This window comes from Phodopus roborovskii, unplaced genomic scaffold (genome assembly GCF_943737965.1).
Source record: "Phodopus roborovskii unplaced genomic scaffold, PHOROB, whole genome shotgun sequence".
Taxonomy (NCBI): domain Eukaryota; kingdom Metazoa; phylum Chordata; class Mammalia; order Rodentia; family Cricetidae; genus Phodopus; species Phodopus roborovskii.
Genome location: NW_026126517.1, coordinates 2,481,076 through 2,507,526, shown reverse-complemented (window position 1 = coordinate 2,507,526; position 26,451 = coordinate 2,481,076). Strand labels below are relative to the sequence as shown.

The window sequence follows — 26,451 nt, the reverse complement described above, 5'->3', positions numbered from 1 at the left end:
AATGTGTTCTTTTTTTTTAGTGTATTTATTAGTGTTTTAAGCAACAAAATAAAGCTTTTTCTTTTAAAAATTTTATGCAGCTGACAAAACGTATGATTGTTATGATTGTGATGGTTGGAATGAGAATGGCCCTTGTAGGCTCTCAGATTTGGATACTTGGTCCCTGGGGCAGGGTGGTGGTGGTAAGGTTTGGGAAGGACTGGGGGGTGTGGCCATGTTGGAGGAGGTGTCACTAGTGATCGGCTTTGCCCATACATTCATAGTTAGCGCTCTCTCCTCTCTCTCTCTCACCCCTCTCTTTGTGTGTCTATCTGTCTGTCTCTCAGTCGCTGTCTGTCTGTCTGTCTGCCTGCCTCTCTACCTGGTGCTTGTAGATCAGATGTGACCTCTCAGCTACTGCTCTATGGCCACACCTGCCTGCCACCATGCTCCTGGCCAGCCATGGTGGTCATGGAATCTAACTCTCTGGAACTACGATCCTCAAATTGAAAGTTTTCTTTTTAAAATTCCCTTGGCCATGGCATCTCTTCACGGAAACAGAAAAGTAAATAAGATAATGAATGTGTTCACTAAAATAAAGCATCTGGATAAAAGCACACACTTTATGGGCAGATGGGCTGGGTCCAAATCCTGACCCGACTGCCACCAGTGTCAGAAATGCATTTAACTATAGAAAATGTGGGTTTGGGGTTTTGTTTTTTTTTTAATAAAGTGCAGATGGAAACAGTATTTAAGCTATTGTCAGTGCCACATCTATGATTAAATGAGATGGTTCTTGGAAAATAACTGCAACAGTGCCAGGCAAGCACTTGAAAAGTATTAGCTTCAGCACTGTAACTTTCATGATCCAGTTCTTAGATCTCGGTTTGAAACCACTTCCACCCTCAAACAACCACAAAGAGCTGAGCTTGGATCTCTGGTTTCGAGGCTGCCTATCATTTCTCCATGAATAAAAGCACCCAGACCATGCAGAGGGCGCTGGTCCTGTGCACATCTGTGGTTCACAGAAGTCAGGCACTTTGGTTTAATGGACCCTGGTTGAAATCTGCCTCACACTCACTTTTCCCATTTCACTCTGAAACGCCTCTACTAAGGCAAAGTGCTTTATCAACTATTACAGAGAACTCTGCAAATGACAAGAACTATTTCCATTCCTTTCAGCAAAGCCATCTCAGTGCCCCAACCTTTCAAGTGACACTAAAATTTAAGAACATCGAACAAATTAAAATGACTGAAGTGTTTTCTCTGGCAGACTTGGGAAGGATTAGCTAATCTGGAGACTTTACTGTGATCACTCAGGCTGTCAAATGACTACTTCTCTGCCTCCCAGAGATTGAGGAGCACATAAAACACAGACTGAGTACTACATAAAAATGGGCTATAGAGCTATTTTTTAAAACTGCTCAGTGTTTGTGTGTGTGTGTGGGGGGGAGTGCCACCATATAACACTTTTATTATGGTTTAAAGAAAGGGAAAACAGCATTTTTGTAAAAAACACAAGCCTCCTTTGATGCCTTAAAAACCATAGATAGCCATGTGATATCTGCTCCAAACCAAAGCCTTTTCGATCATGCAGCTGTGGGCCTGTGGGTCCTTACCAGTTCCTGTGTGTCTTCCTGTAGCGGCAGAAATGCTGCTTCTAGAATAGCAGTTTGGTCAGCACTCAGCTTCTGCCACAGTCTGACCAATAAGAGCAGCAAATGGGTGGCACTCCTCAGGCCGGCCGAGGACTGCAACAGCCTGTCTTGGTTCTCCTCCACTGCATCTGCTAGAGCAATCACCTGAAGAAATGACACACCAAGGTCAGGGAGGATTTCACAGTCCCTGAGCCCTCAACAAGTTACATTTGGCACACTTTAGTTTTCCTTTAAAACAGTTTGATGAGCTCTGTCTTCCACAGACACAGTCAGGTTGAACAGTAAAGAAGTCATCGTTCATTCGCTAGCTTCCTTCTTTGAGAAAAGGCTTCAAGTTATTCCAAATCCATATGGCCAGGGCTGGAAATATCAGCTTTACAGGGGTATCATTCCATGTGCGCCTCACTATTAGCTGGCTCCCTTCTATATATGCGGATATGAGCACTCAAGAGTAAAACCATTTCAATCTTTTCTGATGAGCCATGAAGACCGATCAATTAAAATAAAATCAAAGTAACTATTTCTGAGTTTTAAATAACTTCATCACTTTTTTTCAGAAAATAACTTCTCTTTTGCCTTTATTAAGGCATTGGAAATCCAATATGTCTTTAATGTATGTAAAAGTCAAATAATATTCAAATATCTGATCAGTTCAAAAACTGTCATTTTAACACAAATGTCAGACACCAACCCACAGGGCATTAAAAACAGCTCAGGGTGTGTTAGGTTTGCAATGCCAAATCTACTTAGGGTAGAAACTGGCCGGCCTGGATAGAATCTGCCTTAAAAACTTCTCTTGAATAATCTTGTGGAAAAAGGAACTAAAGCAACAATTAGGTGGATTACCCATGTCTTCCCATTGGTGTTTGCTTCTATTTTATTTCAATGTCTTGGTGAATTCTGTGCTCATTAAAAGTAATGAACTGACTGCCCAGAGATTCATGGCATCTATAGTCCCCAGAACAGGAAGAGCCAACACCGGGGTAATAAACTCCTTCTCAAAGTCCCCGCCAGCTTGAGGACTCAGATGAGACTCAGCAGTCAGTGCAGACAATCTATTCGGTGATATTTCATGGCTTATTGACACTGGCCCATAGGGCTTGTTAAAACATCATCATTCAAACAAGTAAGGTCTACAGCTGTGTGGTCTCTCAAATTCCATGTGGGGAGAGGGGCTCCAGAGGGACAGTCATCAGTGTCTGGACACACTGGAAAGAGATGTGAGCTATGGAAAGACAGCACAACTGAAGATCTTTGTCTGAAAATGCCGTGCACAGCAGGGTTCTTTGTCACGTGATCAACATCTTAAAGGAGTTACAGAAGCCAATTACAGTTCAGTCAGCTCTCCAGGGAGCCATGGGGGTCTGAACCAAGTCCAGTACCACATAAAATGTACTGCTGACTATGTGCCTAGGACTGTGCTTTCCTCTGGCATTCTAAAGAAGTCGATGAGAGCTGGTAGCCCATGAGAACTTGTAATTATTTAAAAGAAAGCATACATACAGAACCAATTAGTGGGAAGAAGCATTAGTATAATGTTCTAATTGTGCAGAAAAGAAAGTGGAAAAGAAGCTAGCAAGGGACTGATTACGATGGACCAGAGTTAATATCCCTGGGGCCTCTTTTACTCAAATGGGGTTGGAACTTATCCCCTTCCCATTACTTCAAGAAGTCTCAAAGAAGAGATAGGAGAGGCCACTTTGCTTAAAGTGTAACACCTGAAATCATATGCACACTGACCAGGATCACAACCAACTTCGGTTGAAGTCTAAGCTTACACCCTCTGTCTTGCTGCAAATGTTAACAATTAAGCATCATTGTGGAGCAATGATGTTGACAGAGATGCGTATTGTCTAAAGTTGAACTCATAGAAAGACAAAGGTAATAAACACCTCCTAAATACCAGGTATATGCACGAATTGCAGGGGACTCATTAGTGACAGACTTAATCTCTACCTTCAAAGATTTCACACTAGAGAATAAAGATATGGTGAGGGAGACAAATATTGACACTGTAAGGGAGGTCCTATAGACCCCAAAAGAAAACTGCATCAAGGTCATGACTGTTAAATACAACCCTTCAATTAACTGAGCAGAAATGGTATGTCCCAGATTCTGCTCTACGCTATGTATGATCAGTGTCATCAGACAGTGGTACCTACTTGTCATCTCTCTCTTAGACAGATGAGAAAGTTGAGGCTGTGCATGCTTAGGAAGGTCCCTGAAGTCATAAGGAAAATGGAGTGTGCATATGAGCAGAGGAGGTAGGTACATCTGAATACCTGAGTGAAATGCTTTTAGACTTGCATTAAAATTTGGCATTGGCCATATAAACGTCACTAGTAAAACTGATATTAATTTAAAGTTTTAAATTTACCTGAAAGATATAAAATAGAAAAAAACTGAATCAAAACTTGTGGAAGGCAGACTAGTAAAGAAAAAAGATTTTCTATTATAGTTGTTTTAACATCCCTTTCTTTCTGTCTGTGTGAGCAGGGCCCATTTTCATTTTGTACTGAGATCTTCAAATTAGGGAGCCATTTTGATTATATCCCTACCTATTTAAAAAGAAAAAGAAAAAAACAAAAACAAAAAACAAAAAAACAAGACCAGGACCCAAGCAAGCATCCGGTCTGTCTCAACCCAGGCTGCTTGCGATGGTAGGTACTTTGTAAGTTCAGAGATGGTTGTTCTAAAGCCAGCTTGGCTTTAGGGAGCAGCACACTGTAGTTGGCTCACTGGGCCCCTTGCAGGTCAAAAGAAAGAACCAATTGTTCAACTTTCAGGAATTTTGCAAGTCATTTATTTCATATAGCCATTACTAAAAATTATAGGACTTGCAATTAAATTATAAAAAGCAAAGACTATAATACTCAAAACTCATTATTTCCTGCTGCTGTGTAAGCCTTGAGTTAACCTTTGCTTATTATATCTGTCTTTTGTTAACACTTTGCAGTAGGCTGCTGTCCATTTCTTCCAACTCTGTACCTGGAGACATCACCAGCTTGAAGTCTGCTACTAGAATTTTTTTGTACGACAGAAAACTCGTAGAATGTTAGAGACAGCTCCCTCTGCTCTCTGCACCAGATGAAATGTTAATCATTTTCCTGCACACAACTGAGAAGGGAGGCCTCCCAACACAGTTCCAACAAAGGGGGAACAGTAGAGACTCCTGGAGGAAGTGCTGTTAGAAGGATGGAAACGAAGAACTTATTCATGGGGAATGCTCAAGTGCAGGGCAGGCACTTAACTCAGAAGGCACTGAGTATTCTGAGTGTCCCTGTTGTCCAAAGAGCACCCAATAGAGCACCACCAGGCAGAACAAATGCTTGGGGCACTCACTCAGTGTGATTTCAGTGAAGCTTCTATGCATCTTCTAACTACCAAGGGAATATTCTCATTAAGTATAGCAACATGTCAGTTCCTGGACCCACCCAACTTCCTAAACACAGCTGTAGTGAAAGAATGACTTAGTGTGATAGCAGCCCAAGCCACAGGATCTTTCCAGAACGAGGCCCAAAATACATCAATCTGGCAGAAGTGCTGTCTCTCAAAGCTCCAGTCTCACTGGATGTATTTCTATGCCATTGTGGAAAGAGTCTGTTATCCCCAAACCATCACAGAAATTGGAGAGAAATGGGATAAACAATTCCTTATGTAAATTACCCCCAAGGAAAATCTTCCTGACCTACTGGCCAGCATGAAATACTAAACAGATCTCCATGTTCTCGATTTAGTTTTGCATGTAACGGCCAAGTTTACTTTGTTCTCAATGAGAGCCAAATGAATTAAGCAGAATTAGCATATTAAAAGGATCTAGGAAAACTAAACCCATCAAGATTCAGATCCAAATGACCAAAGCTCAAAAGATCTCCCAGATCACCTGGAACTAAGAGACAAAGTTAACCATCTTCTAGGACTTAACATTTGAGGTAGAGCTATCTCTTTTTTCAAAGTTCATCACTGTCTGAGCGAGCTGTGTGCTTCCTCATGCACAACAGAACTACAGAAGGGAAGGCTATAGGAAACAAGAAATGCGAACAATTTCAAGCACAATGTGCTGATGGCCTTTGTTTTGCTTTTTAAAACAGATGGTTTCCAAATAAAATGGAGACCCCAAAGGACATCTCTGCCCAATGGCCATATCAGTTGATGCCAAAGTAATGAGGCAGAGGCTCAGGGAGCTGCAGGAAAACACTCAACTCATAAAGCGAGTGTGAAATTAATCCCGAATACTTCCAGCTGCCAAGACAGGCTCTAAAATTGGTTACAGGAAAGCAGCAGCAGTAACAACGGAGTAGACATGAATCATGCTATGTGAACACAGACATGTCCAATTTCTCCACCTAAGCTACTTCAATCTGCATCCAAATCTCATGTGTGGCACAAAGAATCCTACTGTGCTACTGCTTAGATGGGAACTGCTGAGACTGACTCTGGTCCAGGCACTGTGCTCAGAGCTGTCAGCATCCATCACTCAGTTCCCTTGATGGTCCTCTGAGATAGAAATTACTGACAGTCCCCGCCCCATCCCATCTCCAATTCAGTGAGGAAGAGATGAAGGCTTAGCACAGTCTGTGCACACTGGCCAGGGCAATGAGCAAGGACAAAGAAGTGCCAGGACTCCAACTGTATTTTCTTCCTTCCCTATGAGTGCCCTGTGTCCACAGGTGACCCCATAAAATCAGCAGTTGATCTTCCTTTTGATAATGTGGGGTAAGAACTGCTTATATATCATACCTATCACAGACATGTGTACTTTCTTTATACTTTACCATCTTTGGGACTTTCGACACGAGATTAACTGAAAATGAGTGCACTCTTCCCAAAGTGGTTAGGCACTGCCCATAGTTACCAAGTACACAATGTGTAAGGATGTGATGTTAACATACCATCTGTTTCTCTTAACAATGGGAATGTTGTTATATTCTGTAGAGCTCAGAATATGAAAGCTAGACATAAGAGTAATTTCCAGGCCACCTTGTTTAGTGAAGCTATTCATTTTTAAGGATGATTCATCTATTTTTCTATAAATCTCACGTTACAATGTTTCCAATAGTCTAAACAAGCCAATGTTTGTAATAATTGTCAATATTTCACTGAAGCCTTTCTAGGAACCAAACACAGACTGAACTCTACAGGGAATAACCCATTTAATTCTCAAAACAACTCTATGAGGTAAATATGATTATTGGCCATATCTTAAGAATATGAAAAGGATTCCAGGAAGGATTAATGGTAAACAGCATAGCCAGCTATCATATTCAAGCTAGAGACGTCATCATAAAACCCCACTTGTGCTGATGCTCTACTGGCACTAAGCAGTATGGGCAACAAATTTTATCTGGTGTCCCCGTGGAAGCTCTCCGCTTTGCTGAACTTCTAATACCCAACATGGATTGGGACAGATATATTCTACTAACAGACCAACATAGATGAACAAGTTAAGACAACGGAGCGCCACATGGCTTCTAGGAAGAATGGAGACGCCCATGCTGGAACACAAGGAGCCTGGTAACCAAGTGGACAGGCTTTCCTCTCCTGGCAGTATCATTAAGCATAAATTTACTTCCCTTCTCTGGGATCTAGTTGCATTATCTTTAAAATGTGGGAAACATGATCTCTAAACATCCAACTGATTAAAAAATCTTTACATTTGTTTTAGTTGATTTACACTTTTGATCTGCCCATACCACATATTCCCTTCTGTTTTCACACGTGTGAGCCTTCTTGTTGAATGTTTATAGACTTGGCATTTCTAACCTATGAAGTAACATAGAGAACCCAGCATGGTGTCTCAGCCTGTAATCCTAGCACCCGGGAGGCTGAGGCAAGAGGATTTCAGTAGGTTTCCAAAATTAGCCTGAAGTACAATGGAAGACCCTGTCTAAACAAACAAACAAATAGTAATGACAATATTTTCCTGTGGCCACTTCATAGTAGTTTGAATGTAATTGGCCCCCTTGATCTCATGGGGATTGGCACTATTAGGAGGTTTTGTTGGGATGGCTATGTTCTTGTTGGAGGAAGTGTGTCACTGTAAGGGCAGGCTTTGAAGTTTCTTATGCTCAGGATACTGCCCAATGTCTCAGTTGACTTCCTGTTGCCTGCAAGATGTAGGAATCTCAGCTACCTCTCTAGTACCACATCTGCCTGCATGCTGCTATGCTTCCCACCAGGATGATAATGGACTGAACTTCTGAAACTGTAAGTAAACTCCCTCAATTGAATGTTTTCCTTATAAGAGTTGTCGTGGTCATCTGTCTCTTCCCAGCCATAAAACCCTAATTAAGACACACAGCATTATGAGACTTAAGTGAGAAAGACACATTAACAATGATTGACAAGGATATGGAGAATTTGGAACTTTCTTACATTGCTGGCAGGAATGTCATATGGTATAGTCACTTTGGGAAATAGTCTGGAGGTTCCTCAAAAAGATGGACAATGTTACTACATAACGTACCCAGCAATTATACTTCTAGAGATATAAAAGAAACCAATGAAAATATATGTGAACTCAAAAAAATTGATCATGAAATATGTTAATGAGCTTCCTGCTACTATAACAATTACCCAAGAAAATGAAATTCTAATGAAGAAAGGTTCGGTTAGGCCTACAGTTCTGGAAGGTTCTGTCTAGGACATACTATTTAGTCCTATTGCTTTGAGCTTGTGGTAACATATCAGGGCAGAAGGACTTAGCCATATAAAATCATCCACCTCAGCAAGAAGCGAATGGATGAGGAAGAACCCCTTCAAGGATACATCCCCTAATGAGTTAGAGGCCACTTATAAAGCATCACTTCTTAGAGTTTTTGCTACCTCCCAATGGCACCATGTCAGGGAACTGGCATCTAATTCACAAGGAAATACTCAAGAGCCAAAGTGTAGCATGGATATTTATAGCAGCTTTGTTTACAGTAGCAAACAAGTAGAAAAAAACTGACTACAACTTGATTAATGGATGAACAGAACCTGGTATATTCATGTAATGGAATATTATTTCACCATGAAAAGAAAAGAGATGTTTATGCATACTAAACATGAATAAATCTAAAAATGTGCTAATCAAAAGAAGCTTGCCACAAAGGACCATGTACAGAAAATCAAACCCATAAATGCAGGCTGAAGTGGTTGGGTGGTGAGTAGGGTAGACTGGGAAATGACAGCTAATGAGTATGGGGCTTCATTTAGGGAGAATGAATTACTCTAAAATTAAACTGTGATAATGGTGGTACATCCCTGTGAATACAACAAAAAAATTTAACCATATGCTTTAAGTAGAGGTACAATGTCTGTGTTAACTGGGTATCCATAAAGATGTTAAAATAAGTGAAATAGAAATATATACTTTGAAACCATGATTCACAAATGATGAATCAGAAACCATCTTCAATTGGACAATTGTGATAGTTCAATTCTACTGTCAACTTGAATAGATTTAGAATCACCGAGGAGACCTCTAGGTGTATCTATGGGGGAACTTCAGAGACAATTAGCTGTAAAGAGAGGCTCAACCTACACTAGGCGACAGCATCAAATGTGCTGAGGATTCAATAGTTTAAAAGAGAAAAAAGCCAGGGAGTGAGCTGAGTACCAGCCTTCATCTTCCTGTTTTCTGGCCCACCCAATTACAAGCAAGATGCCGCCATGGAGGAACTAGCACCATGCCTATCCTGTACTCCTTCCGCCAACCATAGGCTGTTTTCTTCAAACCAGGAGCCAAATCAAGTTGGTTCTTGTCAGCTATTTGGCCACAACAATGAGAAAAGTAACAGGAATAATGTTTTCATACATTAATGGTTAATACCACATTGATATGAAGACTTAAAGCTTAATGACATTCAAAATGACTAATCATGTGGCTTTGGAGTCAATAAGGCTATGTGTGAATACTAGCAGTGCCACTTGTCAACTGTACAGTTTTTATTTCTCTCAAACTTAGTTTCCTTACCTATAAAATAATATCAGTAAAAACTTGTTAACATCCCTTCTATTCATCTCTAGTTTACTTGGCTTCTGTTACTATTTCTTAACACTCCCCATATTGTTTAGGGAAAACAGGTCAATTATTTTTACCAGACAAATAATGACACTGAAAAAGGAGGACTCATCTGCTGACACATAGAACACACTACCAACTACCCTCTCCCAAAGAGAAGGGAACACCTGGTCACCATGCCCCACCATTTGTGATCACTCAACAGGACAATCTTCATTTTGTTGCTAAATTTAATCAAGTTTCAAAGTAAAATGTCATGAGACACTACATCAAATATACTACTAAAAGCTATGAAAGTCAGACATGTTGTATCCCTTATTTTACTTACACTTTTATTAAAACGTGAAGATGGGCTTAAGAGATGGCACAGCTGTTAAGACCCTTGATGCTCTTGCAGAGGACCAGAGTTCGTTCTCAATACCTCTATGAGATGGCTCATAACCATCTCTAATTCCATCTCCAGGGAATTAAACACCCTCTTCTGCCACTGTGGTTATACACACACACACACATGTGGTGACACACATGCATGCACATATAATCTATAGGAAGTTCTGATGAATGCCTCTAGGAATTTTCTCTTCAGAGGATAGCCCTCAGGTTGGATACACTTTCAGTACAGAAAATAGCAGAAACAGGGCAGACTTCCTTCTCCCCAGTGTAATTTGTGATGGCATTTGTAATGGCATTTGGTCAGTCCAGACTTCAACATGGCAGAAGCCTTACAAAAAGGAAGAAGCTTACCAGGACTCAATTTTTACATTGACGGAAAGAGAAATTAAATAGATTCAAAAGGAAAAGAGAAAGACTATAGATGTCAGAAACCCCAGATGAGTATACTAGACATGTTTGTAAGCCTATATGCATTCATTACACTTTAACTCCTGCACAGATGAAAGCCAACTCTGGGTGTTTTATTATTAAGGCATAGCAAGAATCTAATCTTTGTTGTCATTGTTGTTTGTTTTGAGACAAAGTCTCTCTATACAGCTCTGGCTGTCCTGGAACTGGCCATGTAGACTAGACTAGCACTGAACTCAGAGATCTGCCTGTCTCTGCCTCTCAAACCCTGGGACTATAGGTACTCACAACCACGCTGGGCAAGGATATCATCTTTAGCCATGTTGGTGTTAGTTTACACATAGAGGATAGGGATGAATCACAATCTGTAGCATCTCTATCAGAGAGGCTCCTGGGGCTCTCCTCTAATTCAGAGTTTAGATTGCTAAACCACACCTAAGCTTAGGATACATTTTCACCATGACCATTTCAGGTAGGTAATAATTGCAGAAATCAATGAATATGTCTGTTAAAAGTTTGACACATACATTCCAGAGTTATAAAAAGATAAGGAAACAACTAACAGGAACAGCAAGACATGGCTGCTATGACCCTCAAAATCATGGTGGCTCTTGCAAGGATAAAAATTTTCTCTCATGCTAATGTACATGTGCCAAATGCTTTGAGAATTCACATAAAACTTGTTTTAGAACACAAATTATTCCTGAGAAATTGAATTATATTCAAGAACCATTACCTCTCCTTATTTTCCCTTTCAAATGCTCTGTCCAGAAGAATATAAAATATAAGCAGTATAAGGAAAAAGATGTTAGTTGGAGCATTTCAAATGTCAACCATGGATACATAAAAATGTTAAATGAGACAGATAATAATAACTTACAAGTGACACAGAGAAAACCTCTGCTCGTTCTGCAAAGCTTATTCACTGAGTAGACATGTAACTTAATCACCTGAAAGGAAACTCTTCTCTTGTCTGTCTCATGTAAAACTAAAAATACAACTGATCTCAGGCCTGATTAAGGTTTTACCTCCCCATCTCCCCGCCCCCACCCCCTGCAGCTGACCAAAGTTTTACCTCTTTCTATAAAATACCTATAGCTAGTTGAAACCCAAATTTAAAAAATAATAATTAATGGAATCAGGTTGTAAAAAGACAAATGAATATTTTCTGGGTCGTGGTCTGTCACTGAACAGATTGCTAGTAAAGCAGGAATCTATGGCTGCCAATACCAGAGCTCATTTTACAAGCCCAGGAGAATGCCATAATCATCTCTCTCCAAAAACAACATCCATGGGGGCTGAATAGTTACTAACTTTAGAATGTTTCGGGCAACAGTCTTATAGACAGACATGTCTGTGACTAGGAAGCCACCCACACAGCATGGAGCCCCATATGCCATGGAGCAAAGCAATGGTGAGAAGGGGGACTAGCTGGCCAGTGTTCCTGAGCATCTTTTCCCTAAGGCAGTCTGTGGTAAGAGATGGTTCAAAATGTGATCGACTAGAGTCGCTGGTGATCCATTTACGAAGGCAAAAAAAGAGACAATCTCACACACACACACACACACACACACACACACACACACACACAAGCAAACTAACAAAAAAATCTGTTGTTTTTCCATTCTATGAATCTTCTTTTAGGACATCCCATTTTTCAAATTAGACACTGGTCTGTAGGCTGGGATCACAGCAACAGGGAGGCTGGGGTGGAAATACCAGTAGCTCTTAGCCAGTCTGAGCTACATAACAAAGGTCTGTAGAGAGGCCTGGTTCTCTTAAACACTTGTGTTTTTTTTAATGATTTTTCTTTCTAAGATAAAAGGCATTTATACCCTTACTATTTGGTAGTACATGCTTATTATGACCAAAGTACTAGAAATAACACACATGGTGATGAGTGTGGAGTTACCTGGTTTTGTGAGGCATGAACTGGCAAAAAACGTGAGTATTTCTCCAGTCACAGCCTGTGGGAACACTAAACTTGGAAGAGCCTTCCTTCAGATGAACTTAGTTTCTACTCTACTGTAAATGCTTTCAGGCTAGCAATAGTCCTATTACTGGTTGTACCCATCCACAGCCTCTGGCACATGGCAAGATTTTCTTGAGCAATTGATGTACCAAAATAAATGAAAACTTTATAATGACTCGATTGAATGAGAGCACCCACAAAGATGACAACTTACTAGAGCACCACAGGGTCTGCTTATCACAAGCTTGCCTTTCAGGTGAAAAAGATCAAGGCTGTCATGTTTGGAAAACTTGAAGCTACATGATTTATTAGACTGACTACAGTTTGTAAACCACCAAGATCAACATCCACACTTTCTCCATGCAAATCATTATCACCGATTGGTAAAGTCATCCAAGTCTTTACTGCTACCACTGCCTGGCTGGTTAAGGGGCTGGATAAGTCTTTGCCATGGGGCTGTCTCAGTCACTGCAGGAAGTACATAGGATCTTGAGCCCTATATACTAGAGTTCTTCCCATTATCTATAACCACCAAAAATATCTCAGATGTTGTCATGGTCAATGCTTTTCTCAGAACACCAGAGCCACTGGTCTAGAGTCTGTGAATTTATATACAAGAGCTATGCTTTTTATCAGAAGCAAAGCCTAGAGTCAGAGCAGAAGTCCATGAACATAGATATTTAGACACTTGTTATCTCAGTCAATACTAGAGACTATCAATTAGCAAACTGACTACCAGAAATAAGCTTTGTTTGATGATATTACAAATTTTATAATTATAATTATGGATAACAAATGGGTCTGATCCACTGACAAATACCCATACTCTCCTGTGCATGAACAGGACTCCAGTAATCCACTTGTGGGATAGAGTCCAGGGCTTCATTTTAAATAATCCTAGGTATTGCCTTTAAGGAAGCTTTGTGATGCCCATTACGACTCAAGCATCACTTACACAAATAATTTAAGAGTTGCACACTGGGAAGAACAGGTGAGCGATCTACCTGTCAGGCAAACTGCCCCATTTCCCAGATTCTGTACCCCATCTTATAGACCTTGCCCTCATACCTCATCATTCTTTCCAAGGCCAGCCCTACCTCCCCCCCAACTCCTAGAGATCTTGCCCCCACCCCAGTAGACTCCTTTGATTCAGGTGCAGGCCACACCTGTGAGAAGAAGAGGTGAGTGACCCACTTGCCAACTCAATCACCATACTACCTATATTGTGTTCCCAAAGACCCATTCCAGCTCTCCAGCCCTCACATCTCACCAACTTCCCTGAAATCAACCCTCCTCCAACTCCAGAAGACCCCACATGCTCAGGTGAAAGCCACACCAGTCAGGAGAACAGAGACCCCCAGATGTAACAAAGGCCAAGCTAACCACATGATTGGATGGAGACTCTGTACTAGTTTAGAAGTCATGCCAGCCACCAGAAATCTAGGTTACAAAGACTAGAAGACCAAGGTGGAAACAGAAACCAAGGAACAAAATGCCCATCCAACAAAGACAAACTCAGAAATCAGGGCATAAACATAATCATCCCAAACCCATAAGCCTAAACACCAGTGTAAAAATATGGTCAACAACAGCCTCGGTAAAATGACACCACTACAGCCCAGCTATCTACTCTTCAACAGCAAGACCTGAATATTACAATGCAGCTGAAACACCAGACAATGACCATAAACACAACTTTATGAAGAAGATGCAGGTTCTTAAAGAGGAAATGGAAAAATCCCTTAAAGAATGCCAAGAAAGCCAAGGGGTGGGGTGGAAACAAATAGGTGAAGGAAACTAAGACATGAAAATTAGAAAGAAGCAATAAGAAAACATAAACTGAGGTAATTCTGGAAATTAAAATTCTAGTAAGTGAACAGAAATTATAGATGCCAACAGAATATAAAAGATGGAAGAGAGAATCTCAGCATTGATGATACAAAAAAAAAAAAAAAAAAAAAAAAAAAGATTCATCAGTTAAAGAAAGTGTTGAATCTAAAAATCTCCTAACACAAAACATCCAGGAAATCTGGGACACTATGAAAGACAAAACCTAAGAATAATAGGAATAGAAGGAGACGAATCCTAGCTCAAAACACCAGAAAACATATTTAACAAAATCATAGAAGAAAATTTCCCTAACCTAGAGAAAAACATGCCTATAAAAGTAGAAATTTATAGAACACTACATAGATTGGATCAGAAAAGCAAGTCCATACAATACATAATAATCAAAACACTAACATACAGAACAAAGAAAGAATATTAAAAGTGGCAAGGAAAGACGGCCAGGCAACATATAAAGACAGACCTATTAGAATTACACCTATCTTCTTGACAGAAACTCTAGAAACTAAGAATTACACCTATCTTCTTGACAGAAACTCTAGAAACTAGAAGGGGCTGGACAGATAGATGTCTTGCAGACTTAAAGACACCATGGATGCCAACCCATACTATACCCAACAAACATGTCAATCACCATAGATTGGGAAAACTAGATATCTAATGAAAAAAGTCAAATTTAAACAATATCAAGCCAGAAATCTAGTCCTACATAAGGTACTAGAAGGGAAACTCCAACCCAAGGACATTAACTACACCCAGGAAAACACAGACAATAGATAATCTCATACCAGCAAGATCCAAAGGGACACACACACAAACACACACACACACACACACACACACACACACACACACACACACAGAGAGAGAGAGAGAGAGAGAGAGAGAGAGAGAGAGAGAGAGAGGGAGAGAGAGACTATCAATATCACCACCACCAAAATAACAGGAATTAACAATAATTGGTCATTAATATCTCTCAATATAAATGAACTAAATTCATCAATAAAAAGATACAGGCTAACAGAATAGGTATAAAAACAGAAACAATCCTTATGCTGTATGTAAGAAACACATTACCTCAGATTACAGGGTTGGAACAAGATTTTCCAAGCAAATGAACATATGAAGCAAGCTGGTGTAGCTATCTTATATGTAATGAAATATACTTCAAACCTAAATTAATCAAAAGAGATGGAAGAGGACACTACATATTCATTAAAGCAAAAATCCACTAAGATTATGTCTCAGTTCTAAACATCTATGGATTTTCTTCTGGTACCCTTAAACCCTAGCATGGCACTAGTGAGGGCCTAAGACAAAATCAGATCCTCAAAGGTTAGAACAGCTAAACAGAACTAAGCCCTATCTAGCACATTCCAGAAGGGTGGCTTATTGGCTGTCCAAGGTCAGTCCTCTCAGAAGAGCTGGTACTCAGGGTATGGGTGGAAAGCCCAGGAGTCTAACCTGTTACACATACACAATAAGATGATTAGAGGAGGAAAGGAGCGATGCTATGCCTTGGAATTGAGTTACAATGCAATAATGACATTGGTTTTTCTTTGGGATTTTGTCTAGTGTTGAGATGGCTGCTCTAGGAGCACAACATGGCTGCCTGCTGGGGGCCCTCTCTCTTGAAAAGATGCTTCACATCACCACCCCCTCACTGTGCTAGCATGAGTTCTTTCTCAGGAACTCCGTAACAAAACTGTGTGTCTAGGCTGAGAGAGTATCCCTCCATGTGGAATGGGCTCCCAAAGTCCATTCGTACACTAGGGATAAATACTGATCCACTACCAGAGGTTCCATAGACTGACCACATTCAGGGGATCTGGGTCAGTCCTATATTGGTTTTCCAGATATTAGACTGGAGTTCATGAGCTCCCCTTGTTCAGGTCAGCTGTTTCTGTGGGTTTCTCAAGCCTGGTCTTGACCCCTTTGCTCATCACTCCTTCTTTGCATCTGGATTCCAAAAGTTCAGCTCAGTGTTTAGCTGTAGGTGTCTGCTTCTGCTTCCATCAGCTACTGAATGAAGGCTCTAGGATGGCATATAAAGTAGTCATCAATCTCATTATCAGGGAAGGGCATTTAAAGTATCCTCATCACTATCCATCCCTTAGATTGTTAGTTGGGGTCATCTTTGCAGATCTCTGGATATTTCCCTAGTGCCAGATTTCTCTTTAAACCTATAATGGCTCACCTCTATTATGGTATCTCTTTAATTGCTCTCCTCTATTCTTTCCCTGACTCAATCTTCCCACTCCCCCATGTCCTCCTCTCCCCTCCTCTTTCTCCAGAAATTCAAAGAAGAGCTAATACCAATACTCCTCAAAGTGTTCCACACAATATAAGCAATAGATTCATTGGAAAGTCTTTTTACAAGGCTACAATTACCTTGGTACCGAAGCCACACAAAGATACAACTAAGAAAGAGAATTACAAACCAGTATCCCTCATGAACATTGATGCAAAAATACTCAATAAAATATTGGCAAATCAAATTCATCTTGTAACAATGAAAAATATCATTGTCCAATGGATGTTTATTACTTTTACAGATATTTCAGTGAACCTTACTTCTTCCCTAAGTTTTTCATATCACTTGACTCTAGGTGATACTCAGTTGATATTTACTGAAGACATTGTATGTGCATGTGGTGTGTGTTTGTGTGTGTTTGTGTGTGTGTGTGTGTGTGTGTGTGTGTGGTGGTAGTGGTATGCTCTCTTAGTGTAAATTAATCTTTGTAAGAGAAATATTTATTTTAAAATACATTTTTTTATTTTTGAAAAAAAAAAAGAAAGTAGAACTAGTTATTAAAACTGGTATGGTGAAGTCAAAAATCTTGAGGAAGAACATATAATTCACACTTTAGTAAGCTAGCATAATCGCTAGCCACACAAGGAAACATCTCTTTGCAACAGACTATAGAAAACCATAACCAATCAAAACACCAAGTTATGGTGCCCATTCCCAACTGATATATCTACAACACCTAAGGCTCAAGGATCACTGTGGAAGAGTGGGCAGAAAGACTGTAAAAGTCGGAGGATCAGGGAATTTGCTGTGAGAGTGTGTCTCCTAGAAACATCAGAAGCAACACCCATAAAGTCTCACCAACATGACTGCCTAAACATTAGTTGAACAAGGACAACATCAACAGACAGGCAAATATGGACAGCCTCATCCCAACACACACACACATACACACACACACACACACACACACACACACACACACACACACACACAATAATTTTTAAAGGGTCTCAAGGATAGTTTTGGTCTTGCTTTGAATTTCCTATCTCAGCAAAAAATAAAAACTACACACACAAGGAGGTAAATGGTACAGATAAAAACAGGATCTTTTGTAAAAATGTCCAAGCTTGGGTTTGACTAGATGAAGAACTGGTTTAAGAACCTCTTCTCTTTATACGGCTTACACAGGCCACACGTAGGTTAGAACACCCATGAAAGAGGTGGGGTTCATGCTAATTTTTCCAACAGTTTACTTTTTACCTGACATAACCAATGGGGCTAGATGACGTAAAATCCCGATAATATCCATTTATAAGAATTCCAAATCCATTTCAGAACAGCGAAGCTAACGACAATGTTGATCATGATGAACAGCTAACCCACAGGGCTGTTTGGAATTATTGGTACTAATTTCTAAAAACTTGGATGAAGAGTTGAAAGTAGATAGCATGACAGGCATTAGTTCAATCATGCAGTTTTAAAGCTGTGGACAGAATGAGATCAAGGTGAAGAGGGCCTGTCTCTAGAGAGAAAGTTCAGATTCCCCTAGACCTTGGGAAGCAGATTTCCCACCCCACCCCCACCCCTGCAAACAAACAAACAAACAACTTCAACAACAATCTCCAGAGCCTTAAAACTTGATGATAAAATATATTAGATTAATATATTAGGGCCCATAAAGATTGTTCCACTTCATCTTGGCCCTAGGTCAGAGATTTCAAAAGTATTCTTAGTGAGTAATAAGACTTAAATATCTAAGGCATGGCTACAGTAGGATGTTTGATCTTGGCCTTGGGTGTCTTATCTAAATAACAACAGATTTGGTATGAGGCGTGGTTACTCTTGACCCTCAAGGCCAATAACAAGGTATTGAATCTAAGGTGTGGTTACTGAATCCTTGGAGAACTGAGGAAGAAAGTCTGTTTGTTCTGTATACAGGATACCATGTTCCCACTTTTGGTTAAGATATTTAAGAATGGTGAAGAATAAACTTGGGGCATTCAGTGTGGACTGGCTTTGTCCTCCTGACACTATCCTGTGTCTCTATCTTTTCTCTTAACATCTTCAGTTTGCTTTCTCAATCCACACTCCCCCTCTCAGGTATGAAGCGTGGCAGGTCAGCTGGCTCCAACTGTAGCCCCACAAACACAGGCTCCCACAATTATACATATGTTAGAAATCAATTCAGCAGGAGCCCGAGAACTGTGTTGTTCCTCTGTCTTAACAGTCATTGCTTGAATAGAGGACAGAATGTCCTGGTCACCAATATGACTTTGACAAGGTAAACTATCCATGTTTACCTTCTTCTTATTTTAGAAAACTCAGAGTTGATTCTGGTAACAAGATGCATCACTTAACATAAAAAATGAAATAAAACAAACAAAAAAAAAAAAAAAAAAAAAAAAAAAACCAGTGTGGTAGATCACATGCTAATCCCTAATCCCAGCACTTGAGAGTCCTCATCAGGAAGATCAGAGAACTCATGGTCAGCTTGGAATACATAGTGAGTTCCAGGCCAACCTGACCCACATAGTGAGATCCTGTTTCAAAAACCCAAGAAGAAAGTAAGGGAGACTCGTTTTCTACAAGTGACTTGTCTCTTGATCTAATTAAACTTTCTTAAGTTTACTAGTAATGTCCGCCAATGACATTTCCCATATAATAAACATTAAACCAATGGTTTTCCAAAGCCTGACATTATAGCATTCACTTACATGTGGATATTAGCTGTTAAGAAAATGATAACCAAGCTATAATATGTAGAACCACAGAGATTAGAAATAAAGTAAGGAATGGGGGGACAGATAGATTTCCCTAGGAAGGGAAATAGAATTATGGACAGGGGATAGAGCTGAAACAGGAAGATCAAGTGGAAAGGGGGAGGGAAAATGGGAGCAAGGAAGGAGAGAGGGAGAGAGAGACACAGAGAGAGAGAGAGAGAGAGAGAGCTAAAGCTAAGGAGTATTTCATGGGTAGTATGGAAACCTAATCTCTCATATATATATATATATATGTATATATATATATATATATATATATATATATATATATATACATATATATATATATATGCTAATGATCTAAATTAAATCACCAAACAATAGGGGGACAGAGCCCAAACTGGAAATCACTTGTCAATAAATGAAGCTTCCAGTACCAGGATTGGCTTACATCTAATTACATTGTTGGTTAAAGGAATCTAATGGGAAACCCCAAACAACACAGATTGCTGCCAAGACTTTAGGTTGCTCGCTACAAACTCACAGCAAGGCCATATTGCTGAAGACAACACCTACACAACTCATTGCACATGGAGATGTCAAGCTGGTGCCCACATAGAACCCTTACATGGTACTGGAATATAGTCTTCATGCTACCAAAGGACAAATGTAAACACAAACATCTTTGACCTATAGTGGTGTCCGGCGTGAAAGATATGGTAGTGCAATGGTTACACCAAGCTTGTGTGATGGGGATGCCCTTCTATATGTTGTGGCTATGTTTCTGTTATTGGTTGATGAATAAAGCTGTTTCAGCCAATGGCTTAACAGTGTAAAGCCAGGAGGGAAATTCAAAAAAAGTATAGTGAGAGGCAATGGGCAGAGTCAGGGAGATGCAATTTGACCACCAGGGAGGTAGGATGCCTGGCCGTTTTCTTGTAAGAAAAGTCCATGTGGAGATACATAGAGTAATAACAATGGGTTAATAATTAAAAGAGAGCTACCAGTAAAAAGTCTAAGCCAAAAATTATAAATATATATTAAGTCTCTGAATGGTTATTTCTTAAGTGGCTATGAGACCCGATGGGCAGAGGAAAACTGGTCCAGTGGGATCAAAATAGATGGAGAAAATCTCCCTCTACACTTGTGGGAGTAATCAACCAATATCTGATTTAACTTAAGACCCACTCCAACAGATAGAACTCATACCTGACACTTCCTGGGTAAACAAGAACATAAGAGTAGATTGACAAAGGGCCTAGTGCAAACCAAATACTACTGTTCTAAAAGCAATCAAAGAAAAGAAATCCATGCAGCAACAAAATGCCTCCTAACGACATTCTGCTACACTCATTGAGCAGTGCCTTGTTCAGCCATCATCAGAGAAGCTTCATCTTGTAGCAGATGGGAGTACAGAGAACCACAGACAGATAATGTGCAGAGAGTGAGAGACCTATGAATACACAATCCAACATAAGAAGTCTCCATCAAATTCCTACCCTCAGGGCTCAGAGGAGGCAGAAAGAGTAGAAGAGCCAGAGGAGAAGGACATTAAGGAATCAGTCTTCTAAATCAACAGGTTCAGAGTATATTTGAACTCACAGAGACTGAGGCAGCATGCCCAGGTCTGCACTAGATCAGGTCCTCTAGATGAAAGGAAAGTGGATGCATGCCCCATTCCTAACCCAGAAGTTATCTCCAATTGATAAGCACCTGAAAATGAAAATGCAGTTTTCTCCAAGAGAGAAACAAAGTGCACTTAAGGGTAGGCTGCATGCCCAGGAGTAGTCAACAGGAAATGAATCACAGTACCTTTGGGTTCCCACTCTCGTATTCTGCTGTCAGGGTTTTGATGCTGTTGTTGCTGTTGTTCTAAATTTCAACTTAATTTTTATTTATTCACTTTATTTATATTTTTCTCTTTTTTACCTTTGCATATATATTATGGCTTTCCACTTAGTGTTTTTATGGGATTCCTAAGTGTGCAAATAAGTGGATTTCCGCATCTTTATCTGTTTCTTGTACCTCTTCTTTGGAGCTTTTCCTTCTGTTGGCTTGTTTTGTCCTATTCTAGTGTGTTTGTTTTTGTTTTATCTTACTATATTAATTTTTATTATTATCCATTAGAAGTCTATTTGTTTCCTAATGAGAGACAGAAAGTGGGCAGCAGAGGGGAGGTGGGGAGGACCTAGGAGGAGTAGAGGGAGGGGAAACTACAATCACAGTATGTTGTGGGGGGGGAGGGGAATCTATTTTTCAATAATGGGGAAAAAAGAAATTTCACTACATTATTTCAATTTTCAGATGTTTACCCTGAATGCTATCTGCTATCAAAGACACATGTCTGCTAGTAATAACTACCAATATGCTCCTTAAAATGAATGCCAGTCCCAAATGTGAAAACTACTTTTCTGGAATTTGTGTGAGTCCTTTTTCCCTAGAGAAAAATAACTTTATAACTAACAAGACCAACAGAGATAAATTGTGTAAACAATGGTTATTTAAAACACCACATCATACTTATTTCTATCTCAATTTTCTAGGTTACATGTTGTTTTGTATTTTTCAATACTAGGACAATATTTATAGTCAACAATACTGCAAATATTCAATACATTCAAGTGAATTCAACTGACTGAATTTGAGAAGACCTTCAAAATCAACAAATCTCTAAACCCTTTGCTCTTTTAAATAAAACAAAATTGTCCTCTGACCCAAGGAGGTTTGCTGACTTACCTAACTGCACAGCTCAGCATTAAACCCGGGGCAATCCCTCATAGCCACATCTATCTTCAGAGAATTTTACACATAATATCTCCTCATTAAGTATTCAAATCTTCATGAGTAAATACCAAAAGCATTTAAAGCTCCCTTTTTTGATGAAGGAACATAAGACGTCAGGAACCAAAAGCAGATATTAACCTAAACTTCAGGTGGAAGCTTTTGCTCCCATGGTGCCAACGATGAAGACATACCTTACATAGAAGGCACACAGTAGGAAGGCAGGAGAGAGTGTGCTCTCCAGCTGAGGTGAAAGGCAGTGCAATTGGCTGGGCCAGGGCAGGAACTTCCGGCTAATGGAAGGTCACGCCAACAAAATGGAGCCATGGTCTCACTTGAACTAGCATTCCTTTTCTCTAAACCGTAATTATCTTCACTACTGCAGTTTACATTTTGTAAAGCTGATCTCACATATAGCTTACCATCTATCACATCTCCTACACTCGATAAGCGCTGTATCAGGCTAGACAGAAAAGGCTCTCTGACAGTTGAGCACAAGGCTTAGAGAGGGCAGACATTCCTCCTGGGCACTCTCAGCAGAGCCACTGGAGTGTGGACATCTACACTGAGAGCATAGATGAAAAGGGAGAAAGACACAGTGCAAATCCTTCTGTAGCAGCAAACACCTGCCAGGAAGTTGCTCGATGTACACAAACCACAGGCTTTGACTGGAGTCCAGGCTCTGACATTTTAACTTGGGCAAAATCTCATTTTCAGGACAATCCTCCTATTTTTCTAATGGAAAAAGTCACAAAGTAACACCAACTTGCCTCATGGTCACTGTGAAGGCCAATTAATGTAACGTAGGGATAGATGTTAACAAGCCATCAGACACAGTGTAGATGCTAACTATGATGATACCAGAAGAACAAGGGAGATAAAAATCTCCAAATATTCTTCATTAATGCTTTCCAAACTAAAGCCTATTGTTCAACTTATTTACAAGAAAAAAGAATAAAATCTGTAGCTTATCTGAAAAAAAATAGCATCTGGAAGAAATTACAGTTTAAAAATGGGGAAACCAATTACAATGAATCCTAGGCATCTGTCCTAAAACTAAGAAAGCTGTGTAGGAGTAGATATGCTTGATCATGCAAGATAGTGAACTCCCAATACTACTTAGGAACTTAGCTAAAAATCTGATTGAAACTTCTCTGAGTAAAGCAGGGACAAATACCTAAACAATATATGCACATATACATACATATAAATCCCTAAAATAGAGGTGAGTAGAAATGTCTAGACAAGAGGTAGAAGTATAAAGGGCAGCATGATAAATATCCCAAATGGTATCAATATACAAAATGTCTTTAATATAAGCAAAAGTATACATGCATAGAGTATGGTAAGAATAATGTGCATAAAACCTAATAAGTGGAAAGATTTCACACAATATGACAAAATATAATATACCATTCTTCTGGCAAGGGAATATAAACTTAATTTTACATAGCTTACCACAAATAAGAATATATAACAATGTAAGCTGTATAATACTATTATCTCACTCTTACTAAATAATTCACAAGAAGATAGGCTAATCTACCTATATCCCATCTAAACCATACCTTTTCCACCATACCCTATTTCTGTCCAAAAGATAAACCCAAGTCTAAGCATCACCTTCCATACCCAACCCTAAGTAACTAAAACCAACCCAAAGAAGATGACTATTATCCTCAAATTCCAAGAGTAGGGAAAGGGGGTGTTGTTATCTCAAGATTACTTCCTGATGATGATTGCTCCATGGGATCCTGTAGGAAGAAAATTTTTAGCAACCAAATTTCTCAACAGAACTGGCTGTGACATATGTAGCTAGTCACTGTGTGGCAGGAAATGCTTGACTGTAGTTCTATTTGAAACTCTGGCCAGGGTGTAATAAGAAGGTGCATCATTACAGCCAGCTAGTCATGAGTTGTCTCAAGCAAAACAGTCTCAAACCAGTTTTAGGGTGATGTTTGTAGTCCAGACGCATCAGGTTGAGTCAAGTGGAAATGATGATGTGGGGCCCCATCTTCTTTCCTGAGTTCAAAGATTGCTGTTAGGAATTGTTATTATTCCTTGTGGAAAACTTAAAAGTAAAATTTTCAAGTTTTAAGGTATGCATTAGGGAAAGGCAACAATAAGCATTAAAATGTATATGAGAAAATTAGGATTTCAGAGAGAATATTGTATATAAGCGAATGAGTCCCCAGATTTTTTTTTTTCTGCCTTACACCAATTGGCTTCTTGGATTAAGGCAGAAACCGTGAATTTAATCTTAACAACAACTACAAAATGACATACTATCACAGGGCTTATTCACTCTAAAGGATAACACTCAACAGGATTCAGTAGGACAAGAACATTAGCATTAGATTTAGGTAAACCCCATTTCTCTACAGCCTTTTCTCAGGGAGGAGAGTCTCTGGCTGCTGGAGGGTTCCTTCCAGCACCTCTCTCCTGGGCTCACTCTGGAGCTTGCCTGACATACACATCCACAAGGAGGCCACTGACAGCCCACTTATGAATTTGAGAAGCAGCAACTTTCTTCTAAGATAGTCCCCTACTAATGCTGAAAAGCAAATTCAGCCTTCGTGACTTACACCAAAGGAAAAAAATCTACCTGGACAACTTTGACAGGGATTCCTGAGCAATACAGTTAAATTATGTTCCTCATTTCCAAAGATGGGGGCTGCTTTGGCTACTCTCCCACCACCATACCGCCATCTAAAAAACTGTTGAAAAGATTCATTTCCAAAGTTATGAAATCAGGCTTCAAACCACCATTGTGTGGTCTCAAGAATTACACCCAACTACTCATGAGTCATCAGGCTCTGGAGTCAATCAGTGAATGAATTCATCATTTTTCCTCTTTGATGGAGGTGACTGGCTAGCCACACTACAGGAAAGAACTGGCAAAAATGGGCAATGTCAGTCCAGAGAACCAATGGCCTTATGGCTCACACCTAATCAACCATCTCATTTGGGAACTGAATGAACAGGCAGTTGGACTATATCTGCCCGTTCTTGGCACAAATGACATGATGTCTGCCATACAAAGACCCAGGGAAAAGATTCCCTCTTGGACCTCAGCCTTAGGAAAAATCAATTTGCCACTGAAAACCAAGCAATAGTAATACTTGATGAGACAGCAAGCAAAAGAAATGGCAAGAAGAAACATCATACGGTTTTGGGGCTCAAGATTTTAGGGCACAACACCTAGTTTCTTGGCCCCACGTGCATGGATCATAAATGAGAATGTGGAACCAAGGAGGCTCTTCTACTTATGATAGACAGGAAGCAGAGAAAGGAGACGAGACTAGGAACCAGTTACTACCTTCAAATACACACTCCTGGCTATCTATTATTCTAGCAAAACCACACTGCCCAAAATTCCCATCATTTCTCAAAATAGTACAACCAGCTAGTGACCAAGTGATTAACACATGGAGTTGTTGGAGAGATTTCATATTCAAACCACAGAATAGCTTATAAGAACTTTCCACTTAGGTCAGTGACCAAATTATTCTATGAAAAGCTACCAATTATCAAATATGCCAGTCTGTTTTTATGAATCTCTAGAAGAAAATAAATGTTTATTCATCATTAAAAAATTGTGATTTGCTGACATGATAGCTCAGTAGGATGGGAATCCCTAGAGAATACATTCCAAAAAGCTAGTCATAGCTGCATATCCATGTAGCCCATGCCCTGTGCAGATATGGATAGGGGGGTTGCCAGAGTTTGTGGGCTGCTGGCCTACTTACAGCTTTAGTGACCCTGTTTCAAAGGAGTAAGGTAAAAAGGTAATGGTACAAAACACTTGATGTTTTCCTCTGTCTTTCATGTACACATAGGAGCACACACACACACACACACACACACACAATGCTCACATACAAATAAATAAATAAAATACGTATTTATTTGCCTTTTATTCCACCCAGAACCTGGTTTGTCATTCAACTCCTAAATATACTATATGCAAAGGATTAATAAATAGCATTTGTAGAAGTGAGGCGTGTACATACGAACAGGAAGACTGTGCCTTCTGAACATTACCATGCCTCAAACATACTTCTTCAAAGGCTGCAGGACCTGGCAGATGCAGCTTTGGACCATACAGTCTCAGCTAAGCTGGGGATGTGTGGCTCCTAACAGATATCAGCACATGAACTTAAGGCTGACTGATCCTCAAACCGAAAGAAATGCTGTCTAAAAATCAGTAACTAGGGAAAGGGAACACCAGTAATTAGAAGTTCTCAAACATACTATTAAACACAATATTACTTCCAGGATATCCCTTTTTGTCTTAAACACACAGTTGAATTTCCCATTTTGAGCCATACCCCATGGCATTTCACCTGTATTATTAGCTAAACCTAAAGAGCAAACAACTAAAACTAAGAAATAGAGACATTCCCCCCTGTAGATTAAAGGAAGAGTTAGGG

General features: G+C 39.8%; 1 protein-coding gene across 4 annotated transcripts in view; it reads right to left on the bottom strand.

Moving 5' to 3' along the window:
* Bbs9 (Bardet-Biedl syndrome 9) overlaps positions 1–26,451 on the bottom strand; it is a 456,449-nt gene that overhangs the window by 86,565 nt on the left and 343,433 nt on the right. For 3 of the 4 annotated variants that reach the window (XM_051196851.1, XM_051196852.1, XM_051196853.1), the window contains one exon: positions 1,599–1,781. The exons of the other annotated variant lie outside the window; for it this stretch is intronic. In XM_051196851.1, the coding sequence (XP_051052808.1) occupies positions 1,599–1,781 (183 nt within the window). The remainder of the gene's footprint in view (positions 1–1,598; positions 1,782–26,451) is intronic. 4 annotated transcript variants of the gene reach the window in all.